Raw genomic sequence first — 12,630 nt, 5'->3', positions numbered from 1 at the left:
ACAATCTGTATTGTGAAAAGCGCTATACAAATAAACTTGACTTGACTTGACTTGACTATAAGTAACTTTGCAACTACAAGTCAACTTATTCTAACCCTAACCCTAGCAGTCTACTAATACTCTAACACAGTTAGGAGACATGAAGGTGCAATGATACTTATCGTCAACAGAATGTGTTAAAGGGAACATCAAGATAAAGTGAAACAGAGAAAATGATGGAAAACACTCTGAAGAAAGTCAGTGAGAAGAGAGTGAGGTGGTGAGCCCGTTCTGCTGGAGAACATGTCGCTTTAGCACACATGAACACCATCACACACAAACACACACACACACACACACACACACACACATACATCTCAGATTGAGAGCTCAGGTCTGTGTACAGGAACCACACAACAGCGTATCGATCTGAAGCGTGGAGAACGCCAATTACAGCTGTGGTAATGGAGCATCCATCATCCTGGCAGATGCTGTGTGTGTGTGTGTGTGTGTGTGTGTGTGTGTGTGTGTGTGTGTGTGTGTGTGTGTGTGTGTGTGTGTGTGTGTGTGTGTGTGTGTGTGTGTGTGTGTGACCAGAGACACACTCCACTACACCAACATCTCTCCATCCGTCTGCTGCTCACACACACACACACACACACACACCTACAGCACTCCAGCCATCCGTCTGCTGCTCTCTCACACACACACACACACACATACCTACAGCACTCCAGCCATCCGTCTGCTGGTCACACACACACACACACACACACACACACACACACACACACACACCTACAGCACTCCAGCCATCCGTCTGCTGGTCACACACACACACACACACACACACACACACACACACACACACACACACACACACACCTACAGCTCTCCATCCATCCGTCTGCTGCTCTCACACACACACACACACACACACACACACACACACACACACCTACAGCACTCCAGCCATCCGTCTGCTGGTCACACACACACACACACACACACACACACACACACACACACACACACACACACCTACAGCTCTCCATCCATCCGTCTGCTGCTCACACACACACACACACACACACACACACACACACACACACACACACACATCCGTCTGCTGCTCACACACACTCGGGACACACGTCCTGTACAGGGATTATAACAGAGTCAGTCATCACCAGTGCTAGTGCTCACAGAGAGATGAAACACACACACGTTCCCCCAGCAGAGACAGAGCAGATGTTCAGCTGATGTTCACACTACGTTTACATGACACCACATAATCCGTTAGTGATGGGACTGACGGCTCAATCGCACCGAGAAGACTTCATGTAGAACACCTTAATCGATCTGATTGAGCTCGATCCGGACGAGATTTCGATTTAATTAAAAGTTTATTCCTTTTCTAATCCGTTGGAGAGAACATGTGAACACTAGATCCGAAATAAAGAACCGATGTAGGAGAATAGATATTATATTATAAACTCTGTATATTCGTGCAGTGTGCGCATGTCAAGAAATCTATCCCGATATGAAGCTTGTGAGAGATAAACACACACATCAACCCGATCACATGATCAGCGCTCATGTAAACACTACAGTCAGAGTCATCAATCAGAACCAGTTCAGTCCGACTGACACACAAGTGGTGCATGTAAACGAAGCCGGTCAGACTCAGTCTTACAGCTCATCTCAGACTCAGTCTTACAGCTCATCTCAGACTCAGTCTTACAGCTCATCTCAGACTCAGTCTTACAGCTCATCTCAGGACTCAGTCTTACAGCTCATCTCAGACTCAGTCTTACAGCTCATCTCAGACTCAGTCTTACAGCTCATCTCAGACTCAGTCTTACAGCTCATCTCAGGACTCAGTCTTACAGCTCATCTCAGACTCAGTCTTACAGCTCATCTCAGACTCAGTCTTACAGCTCATCTCAGGACTCAGTCTTACAGCTCATCTCAGGACTCAGTCTTACAGCTCATCTCAGACTCAAGGACTCAGTCTTACAGCTCATCTCAGACTCAGTCTTACAGCTCATCTCAGGACTCAGTCTTACAGCTCATCTCAGGACTCAGTCTTACAGCTCATCTCAGACTCAGTCTTACAGCTCATCTCAGACTCAGTCTTACAGCTCATCTCAGACTCAAGGACTCAGTCTTACAGCTCATCTCAGGACTCAGTCTTACAGCTCATCTCAGACTCCGTCTTACAGCTCATCTCAGGACTCAGTCTTACAGCTCATCTCAGGGCTCAGTCTTACAGCTCATCTCAGACTCAGTCTTACAGCTCATCTCAGACTCAGTCTTACAGCTCATCTCAGGACTCAGTCTTACAGCTCATCTCAGACTCAGTCTTACAGCTCATCTCAGACTCAGTCTTACAGCTAATCTCAGGACTCAGTCTTACAGCTCATCTCAGACTCAGTCTTACAGCTCATCTCAGGACTCAGTCTTACAGCTCATCTCAGACTCAAGGACTCAGTCTTACAGCTCATCTCAGGACTCAGTCTTACAGCTCATCTCAGACTCAAGGACTCAGTCTTACAGCTCATCTCAGACTCAGTCTTACAGCTCATCTCAGACTCAGTCTTACAGCTCATCTCAGACTCAGTCTTACAGCTCATCTCAGACTCAGTCTTACAGCTCATCTCAGACTCAGTCTTACAGCTCATCTCAGGACTCAGTCTTACAGCTCATCTCAGACTCAGTCTTACAGCTCATCTCAGACTCAGTCTTACAGCTCATCTCAGACTCAGTCTTATAGCTCATCGCAGACTCAGTCTTACAGCTCATCTCAGACTCAGTCTTACAGCTCATCTCAGGACTCACTCCATCAAGACCATTCTGATGAGATTCTCCATCCCGACTCGACTAACGTGAACTTGTGTGTGTGAGCCTTTAAACGCCTGTTGTTCAGAGGAACGTCTCGGGCGTCAGATCATCTCAGGACTCAGTCTTACAGCTCACCTCAGACTCAGTCTTACAGCTCATCTCAGGACTCAGTCTTACAGCTCATCTCAGGACTCAGTCTTACAGCTCATCTCAGACTCAAGGACTCAGTCTTACAGCTCATCTCAGACTCAGTCTTACAGCTCATCTCAGACTCAGTCTTACAGCTCATCTCAGACTCAGTCTTATAGCTCATCGCAGACTCAGTCTTACAGCTCATCTCAGACTCAGTCTTACAGCTCATCTCAGGACTCACTCCATCAAGACCATTCTGATGAGATTCTCCATCCCGACTCGACTAACGTGAACTCGTGTGTGTGAGCCTTTAAACGCCTGTTGTTCAGAGGAACGTCTCGGGCGTCAGATCATCTCAGGACTCAGTCTTACAGCTCACCTCAGACTCAGTCTTACAGCTCATCTCAGGACTCAGTCTTACAGCTCATCTCAGGACTCAGTCTTACAGCTCATCTCAGACTCAAGGACTCAGTCTTACAGCTCATCTCAGACTCAGTCTTACAGCTCATCTCAGGACTCACTCTTACAGCTCATCTCAGGACTCAGTCTTACAGCTCATCTCAGACTCCGTCTTACAGCTCATCTCAGGACTCAGTCTTACAGCTCATCTCAGGACTCAGTCTTACAGCTCATCTCAGACTCAGTCTTACAGCTCATCTCAGACTCAGTCTTACAGCTCATCTCAGGACTCAAGTCTTACAGCTCATCTCAGACTCAGTCTTACAGCTCATCTCAGACTCAGTCTTACAGCTAATCTCAGGACTCAGTCTTACAGCTCATCTCAGACTCAGTCTTACAGCTCATCTCAGGACTCAGTCTTACAGCTCATCTCAGACTCAGTCTTACAGCTCATCTCAGACTCAAGGACTCAGTCTTACAGCTCATCTCAGGACTCAGTCTTACAGCTCATCTCAGGACTCAGTCTTACAGCTCATCTCAGACTCAGTCTTACAGCTCATCTCAGGATTCAGTCTTACAGCTCATCTCAGACTCAGTCTTACAGCTCATCTCAGACTCAAGGACTCAGTCTTACAGCTCATCTCAGGACTCAGTCTTACAGCTCATCTCAGACTCAAGGACTCAGTCTTACAGCTCATCTCAGACTCAGTCTTACAGCTCATCTCAGACTCAGTCTTACAGCTCATCTCAGACTCAGTCTTACAGCTCATCTCAGGACTCAGTCTTACAGCTCATCTCAGACTCAGTCTTACAGCTCATCTCAGACTCAGTCTTACAGCTCATCTCAGACTCAGTCTTACAGCTCATCTCAGGACTCAGTCTTACAGCTCATCTTAGGACTCAGTCTTACAGCTCATCTCAGGACTCAGTCTTACAGCTCATCTCAGACTCAGTCTTACAGCTCATCTCAGACTCAGTCTTACAGCTCATCGCAGACTCAGTCTTACAGCTCATCTCAGACTCAGTCTTACAGCTCATCTCAGGACTCACTCCATCAAGACCATTCTGATGAGATTCTCCATCCCGACTCGACTAACGTGAACTCGTGTGTGTGAGCCTTTAAACGCCTGTTGTTCAGAGGAACGTCTCGGGCGTCAGATCTCCAGCAGCTGAAGAGATTAAAGGTCATGTGACATCAGTGTCAGTAAAGAGACCCTTCAGTCACCAGAGGTCAGAGGTCACAGTGTCAGCGTTCAGCTGTGTGTCACCTGTGAGAGTGTGTGTGTGTGTGAGAGTGTGTGTGTGCTACTGTAATGCGAGCGGAACCTCACAGCTGTGTGTGTGTGTGTGTGTGTGTGTGTGCACTGCAAAAAATGCTGTTCTTACTTAGTATTTTTGTGTTGTTTCCAGTCCAAAAATCTAAAAATTCTTAAATCAAGAAGTATTTACTAGAGAAGTAAAACTACATAAGAAATTATTATTTTTTTCAGATAAACAGTAAGTAACTTAAGTAATTTTTGCTTAAAACAAGCTAAATTATCTGCCAGTGCAGTAAGAAAAAAAAACTTAATTCAAAAAAACTTAATAAAAACATAATCTTAAAACAAGATTATTTTCCTTACTGCACTGGCAGATAATTTAGCTTGTTTTAAGCAAAAATCACTTAAGATACTTTCTGTTTATCTGAAAACAAAATAGAATTTCTTATGTAGTTTTACTTCATTAGTAAATGCTTCTTGATTTAAGAATTTTTAGATTTTTGGACTGGAAACAACACAAAAATACTAAGTAAGAACAGCATTTTTTGCAGTGTGTGTGTGTGAGAGAGAGAGAGAGTGTGTGTGTGTGTGTGTGTGTGCTGCTGTAATGTGAGCGGAACATCACAGCTGTGTGTGTGTGTGTGTGTGTGTAAGAGAGAGAGAGAGAGAGAGAGAGAGAGAGTGAGTGAGTGAGTGAGTGAGTGAGTGAGTGAGTGAGTGAGTGTGAGAGTCAGTGTGTGTTTGTGTGTATGTGTGTGAGTGTGTGAGTGTGTGTGTGTGTGTGTGTGTGTGTACGAGTGAGTGTGTGTGAGTCAGTGTGTGTGTGTGTGTGTGTGTGTGTGTGTGGGTGTGTGTGTGTGTGTGTGTGTGTGTGTGTGTGTGTGTGTGTGTGTGCAGATCTAACGCTCCTCTGTCATTTACACACACTGTTATGTGGAAGATCTGGGATTCTCCATTCCTATAATCCCAGTCTGGAGTTCTGAGGGCTCTGTCGTGAACGGGAGCTGATGTGAAGCGACAGGACCTGAGTGTGTGTGTGTGTGTGTGTGTGAACTCTTCATCATCTCTGACTCTCGCACTACAGGCACTCTTCCTCGCTGAAGGTCGACAGTGACACAACTTCCCCTCGGATCTGTTTTTCCTTCTCGTTCTCTTTCACTGTTCGTCACACGACGAGTATCTCACATCATCACACAAACATCCAGAAGAAAACACGCATAATAAACGTTCTACATGAGCTCTCATCACGACATGCAGCTTCTCCAGTTCATACACAAGAAAACAATAGAAAATACTTTTACATAAATTTTTTTATTTTTTATTTTATTTATAAACAAATATTTATAAATATTTTAAATTATTTATAAATATTAATACGTGTGTGAGTGTGTGTGTGTGTGTGTGTGTGTGTGTGTGTGTATTTATATATAATTTTATATAAAAATATTTTGAAACATACATTTTGTTTCCAGTAATAAATATTTTTTATATTTAGTTTGTAAATTTATTGTTAGGTTTGGCAGAAGTTCATTCTGATCACCTGCAGCAAGACTGGCATTGTGTGTGTATGTGTGTGTGTGTGAGAGTGTGTGTGTGTGTGTGTGTGTGTGTGTGTGTGTGTGTGTGTGTGTGTGTGTGTGTGTGTGAAAACAGAAAGCAAGCGTGCTGTAAATGATTTATGACTCTCATTGTGTTGTCAGGGGAGCGGGTCAGTCTTGTTAACCCGCGGCGTCTCTCTCCTGGAGGAACCAGAGCGTTGTGACGCCCGTCGCTGCCCTTCACACACACACACACACACACACACACACACACACACACACACACACACACACACACACCCTTTACAACACGTCTCTACAACAGAACAGGGTGGTATTTAATCTAAAGGGGCGAAATGTAAAGTAATACGATTTCTGAGCCACTTTGGGCTAATAAACGACGAGAGACGAACGAGAGGATCAAACCCTCCGCTGGAGATGATGAACACGACGGAGGAAGAGTTACAGCCGAACACACTTTATACTGACAGAGCTGATATATCACACACACACACACACACACACACACTCACTCACTCACTCACTCACTCACTCACTCACTCACTCACTCACTCACTCACTCACTCACTCACACTATCACACACACTCACTCACTCACACTATCACACACACTCACTCACTCACACTATCACACACACTCACTCACACACACACACAGGGGAATCAGTGCAGCTCCAGGGTGCGGCCACACACACTTCTAATAATACCAGACTACGGACAGGTGCACACACACACACACACACTCACTCTCACGTTTGACCACCAGCACCCCATAGCTGGACACTCCCACACACACACACACTCACTCTCACGTTTGACCACCAGCACCCCATAGCTGGACACTCCCGCACACACACACTCACACACACACTCACTCTCACATTTGACCACCAGCACCCCATAGCTCGACACTCCCACACACACACACACACACACACACACACACACACACACACACACACACACTCACGTTTCACCACCAGCGCCCCATAGCTGGACACTCCCGCACACACACACACACGCTCTCACGCACTCACACACTCACACACACACACTCACACACTCACGTTTGACCACCAGCGCCCCGTAGCTGGACACTCCCGCACACACACACACACACACACACACACACACACACACACACACACACACACACACACACTCACGTTTGACCACCAGCGCCCCGTAGCTGGACACTCCCACGCCCCGCTCTGAGTGGACGATGCACCGGTATCGGCCCGAGTCGCTCTTGGTGGTGTTGAGGATGTCGAAGGTGGCGGTGTAGCGTCTGGAGTTCACGGGTCTCGTGTCCTTCATAGGAGCCTCTCGGCCCCCGATGCCCTGAGGAACAACAACACACATCAACACCGACCTCTGGTGCTCGTCGCTCACCTCCGACTGAAACATATTACACTGTCGGAATGATACGAAACTTGGTAAAGGTTTGGGACTTGCTTTGTGAACAAAAAACAAACAAAAAAACTGGTTAAATGGTCCTGAAAACAATAGTCCCACTTGAGCTCCTCGTGGTCAGACATGAGAGCAGTGGAAATGAATGAGAGGAGTTTCCTCTAGTGGAAGCGTTTGGTACTGCAGCTGAACATCTCACTGAAAGCTCATTTACTGAGATATCAGGGTAAAAATGTATGGCTTTGATTTTCTCACAGTTTTAAAGTAAAACATGTTTTCTGAAAATGTATATTTTATATACAAATTTTAATTAGTATTTTTGCACATTTTTCATAACAATAAACATAAAATTCAGTAACTTTTTTTTGTTCACTTTTTTCAACTTTTTTCACGTCAGCAAAAATCTGCCAAGTGTCGTCTTTGAAAAGAGATCAAACTTCAGTCTGTCGCTCTAAAGCGTTCTAGATTTACCACAGTTTAAGCTGGAAATGTAATGTTCAGGTCTGTGCTCAAAACGTGAATAAATGGATTATAAATACAGCGTAAATATAATTTAGTACCATAAAATCCCCTAAAAACACAAAATATATAATAAAAAACATTATCAAACTAAAATATAGTACATTCATTTCAACAAAAAAAAAAAAAAGTTTCGGTCATTTTTGAGCAACACGCGAAGAGCAGCAAAGGGTTAACCAGCTGAGGACGAACCTGTCAACACAACCCCATCATCATCATCATCATCATCATCATCGCAGACGTGGAGTCGTGTTATAAACGAGTGTGTGAGAGTCGTGTTATAAACGAGTGTGCGAGAGTCGTGTTGTAAATGAGTGTGCGAGAGTCATGTTGTAAACGAGTGTGCGAAGGTTGTGTTGTAAGAGTCGTGTTGTAAACGAGAGTGTGAGAGTCGTGTTATAAACGAGTGTGCGAGAGTCGTGTTGTAAACGAGTGTGTGAGAGTGCGAGAGTCGTGTTGTAAATGAGTGTGCGAGAGTCGTGTTGTAAACGAGTGTGCGAGAGTCGTGTTGTAAATGAGTGTGCGAGAGTCGTGTTGTAAACGAGTGTGCGAGAGACGTGTTGTAAACGAGTGTGCGAGAATCGTGTTGTAAATGAGTGTGCGAGAGTCGTGTTGTAAACGAGTGTGCGAGAGTCGTGTTGTAAACGAGTGTGCGAGAGACGTGTTGTAAACGAGTGTGCGAGAATCGTGTTGTAAATGAGTGTGCGAGAGTCGTGTTGTAAACGAGTGTGCGAAGGTCGTGTTGTAAGAGTCGTGTTGTAAACGAGTGTGTGAGAGTCGTGTTGTAAACGAGTGTGCGAAAGTCGTGTTGTAAACGAGTGTGCGAGAGTCGTGTTGTAAACGAGTGTGCGAAGGTCGTGTTGTAAACGAGTGTGCGAGAGTCGTGTTGTAAACGAGTGTGCGAGAGTCGTGTTGTAAACGAGTGTGCGAGAGTCGTGTTGTAAACGAGTGTGCGAGAGTCGTGTTGTAAACGAGTGTGCGAGAGTCGTGTTGTAAACGAGTGTGCGAAGGTCGTGTTGTAAACGAGTGTGTGAGAGTCGTGTTGTAAACGAGTGTGTGAGAGTCGTCACCTGTAGCCAGAGCATGTAGTTGACGTGATCTTTGGGCTGTCCGTTAATAGTGCACTGGAACGTGGCCGTCTGTCTGGCGTTGACCTCCACACCTTTAATGTGCAGGAAGTGAGGCGTGTTCACTGACACACACACACACACACACACACACACAGAGAGAGAGAGAGAGAGAGAGACATTAGTGAGTGTTCCAATGGTGAATCAACTCAAATGACTCATTGAATCATGTGTGGACGCCTGTCACCCGGCTGCCTGTCAATCAATCATACAATGCATCGGCACACATTCTCATCAGGATATAACAGGATCACATTCTCCAGCTACGGTTCAAGGGCAGCGAGGAGCGTTTCCCAGACGGAGAGGTTACAGAAACACATCAGAATGAGCTTCAGAACGGAGAAAAACACGCAAGAAATCAAGGTGAGCTGATACTAGAAGATTCATGAGCATGTGATTCTTTCAACCAGAAATAATGTGATTCATGTGTGAGCAGGAGTTAGAGAACGAGGGATGAGAAATGGAGGGAAAGAGTGAAGGTCAGACATCATTCAAAACCATTTATCAGCTGATGAATCACATTATATGAGGCATTCACAGGCGGTTATTAAACGTGATGCTGTGCGACTTTATATCCGTCATCATCGGCTCCTGTTTATGAAACTGCTGCTTACAAAAGTGCGAAAAAGCCCGTTAAAAACGTATTCACTCAAAATAGAGTAAATCACCTTTTGAAAGTAACTTGGCGCTTCAAACTACGATTATATCGATTACATCGTTACACCAGTAGGTGGCGACAAGTGACTGTTAAAAAAAATTATTTATCTTTGAATCATTTATTCAAGAGATTCATAAAAAAACACTGATTCATCCAGTAATGAAACAAGTGAAGTCTTAATGAGTGAGTCATTGAATCATTCACTCAAAAGATTCGTTCAGAAACACTGATTCATCCAGTAATGAAACAAGTGAAGTCTTTATGAGTGAGTCATTGAATCATTCACTCAAGAGATTCGTTCAGAAACACTGATTCATCCAGTAATGAAACAAGTGAAGTCTTTATGCGTGAGTCATTGAATCATTCACTCACACTGATTTTGTTTAAAATAATTCATTCAAATTCATTCAATATTTTGACTGCAGAATTTTTTTTTTCAGAACCTCTAATAAATGACGTTTTTATTTATTTTTTATTGTCTATTCAGAATCATATGAGAATCTGATCTGTATTTTAAACAAAAAAATCATGATTCTCAGTCTGTCCAGGATGGCGCAGCTCTCTGTTATCCGGAGCACCAGTGATCCGCTCCTGTTCATGAAAACTGCACTAATAAAGTGCAAAAAAGCCAGTTAAAAACACATTCATTATGGGGTTATTTCTAAACTAAAACAAATAAAACGTTTTTGGGATAATTGAATAAAGCTGAAATGAGATATGGGTGAGCTAATCCACACAGCCTCGGCTGACAAGAGGGATGAAGAAAGAGAGAAGCAAACTCAGCATGTTCTCTGGGCTGTGTGTGATTGGCTGTAACATGTTTGGTGAACGATGAGCTAAAGAGCAGAGGATTGTGGGTATCTGAGTGTCGATCACACACACATACACACTTACTGCACTGATGACCCTGACGGGAGATTCCTCTGACGGCCAGCAGACCTCGTTCCCCAGACGTCACCATCTCAAACACCAGCTGAAACACACACACACACACACAAGGGCGTCAGTCCGGGACACACACTTCATTATCATTACAGACAGGACACACACTACAGGCACAGTGTTTCTTCATGCTCTATTTTGCACAATCACACACTCTCTCATACACACACACACACACACACACACACACACACACACACACACACACACACACACACACACACACACACACACACACACACACACACACACACACACACACAACACACATATAAACAACACACACACTACTTGCGTCTGTAGATCTTTAAATTCAGTGAGTTAGAGTGAGAAGTCTCCACTTCCGCAGCTTTACACACACCGGACTCGACAGTTTTACTCCTCTCTATATTCTAAAGGTTTGTTCACGAATCATTGGCCTGATTTATACAACATTTTACTCCTAAAAACATGGAGAAAATGTAATGATATTCTGTCAGCTGACTGTATTTTCTGTCCAAAACCCCTCTCTGTAAAAACCTTTAAAATCATACAAGAATTTTGATCCTGGCTTTATCCGAAGTTCAGATTTCTGTTCTGGGAATATATGCAAATGAGTGCATATTTAAGGTAATGCCTCATTTGCATATTCAAACATAACATTTCAGAAATGTTTAACACAAAACCCTTAATGCACTGGTGAAGTGCGGTGATATCCACTACATGTGTACTGTGTTCAACTGTAGTGTTTAAAGCAGAATAAACACTGTACACACGTTTCCACACGACGACTGCAGATCTTACATGTGCAATAACTTTATTGTGTCATCTTTTAAATCTACAGCGCTTTCATGGTTTCAGAGCAGCTTCACAGTAATAACCAGAAACACAACAGTGTTGATGTTGTGAAATTCATTAATTATGAAATGAATTCAGTTTGAGCTGTAAAGCGTCTGTACAGAAGAGCATCATTCAGATCATGTGTTGCTCTCGTCTGATGCCAGTGCAGTGAATCACTGAATATTAAACCCCACTCGCAGACACAACACACTACAGACGTGAGCTAAAGACACAACACACTACAGACGCGAGCTAAAGACACAACACACTACAGACGTGAGCTAAAGACACAGACGTGAGCTAAAGACACAACACACTACAGACGTGAGCTAAAGACACAACACACTACAGACGTGAGCTAAAGACACAACACACTACAGACGTGAGCTAAAGACACAACACACTACAGACGTGAGCTAAAGACACAACACACTACAGACGTGAGCTAAAGACACAACACACTACAGACGTGAGCTAAAGACACAACACACTACAGACGTGAGCTAAAGACACAACACAACACACTACAGACGTGAGCTAAAGACACAACACACTACAGACGTGAGCTAAAGACACAACACACTACAGACGTGAGCTAAAGACACAACACACACATCTGGAACTCATGAGGCGCTTAACGTTTTTATTTAATATCAAAATGATTGTCAGGAAACTGTTGATGTAGATTCATTTGTGCTCATATTGTCCCGTGTTTCTCTCAGGTCTGGTCATGTATTGCTGTAGAGCTGCATGATTAATCGTTAACAGAACGCAACCTCAATTCACATGACCTTATTCCTAAATAAAAGCGATTCAACTCTATGGATAAAAGTGCATATTTCGGATATAAACACTGATGTCTACGGAGACGATCAAAATAGAGTAAATCACCTTTTGAAATAAACTTGACGCTTCAAACTACGATTGTATTGATTGCATCGTTACACCAGTAGGTGGCGACGAGTGACTGATAAAAATGCATT

General features: G+C 44.0%; 2 protein-coding genes across 10 annotated transcripts in view; both read right to left on the bottom strand.

The window, feature by feature from the left end:
- The window catches only part of ptprma (protein tyrosine phosphatase receptor type Ma), a 262,637-nt gene that overhangs the window by 162,533 nt on the left and 87,474 nt on the right, over positions 1–12,630 (bottom strand). For all 9 annotated transcript variants that reach the window (XM_082184699.1, XM_082184700.1, XM_082184704.1 and 6 more), the window contains exons 4-6: positions 10,781–10,859; positions 9,172–9,293; positions 7,339–7,513 (exon numbers count right to left, since the gene is read on the bottom strand). In XM_082184699.1, coding sequence (XP_082040825.1) covers positions 7,339–7,513; positions 9,172–9,293; positions 10,781–10,859 — 376 coding nt within the window. The remainder of the gene's footprint in view (positions 1–7,338; positions 7,514–9,171; positions 9,294–10,780; positions 10,860–12,630) is intronic.
- LOC309509807 (uncharacterized protein) overlaps positions 1–12,630 on the bottom strand; it is a 120,517-nt gene that overhangs the window by 70,621 nt on the left and 37,266 nt on the right. The window lies entirely within an intron of this gene.

This window comes from Leuciscus leuciscus (assembly GCF_965113295.1).
Source record: "Leuciscus leuciscus genome assembly, chromosome: 11".
Classification (NCBI taxonomy): domain Eukaryota; kingdom Metazoa; phylum Chordata; class Actinopteri; order Cypriniformes; family Leuciscidae; genus Leuciscus; species Leuciscus leuciscus.
This window is presented reverse-complemented; position numbering and strand designations above follow the sequence as displayed.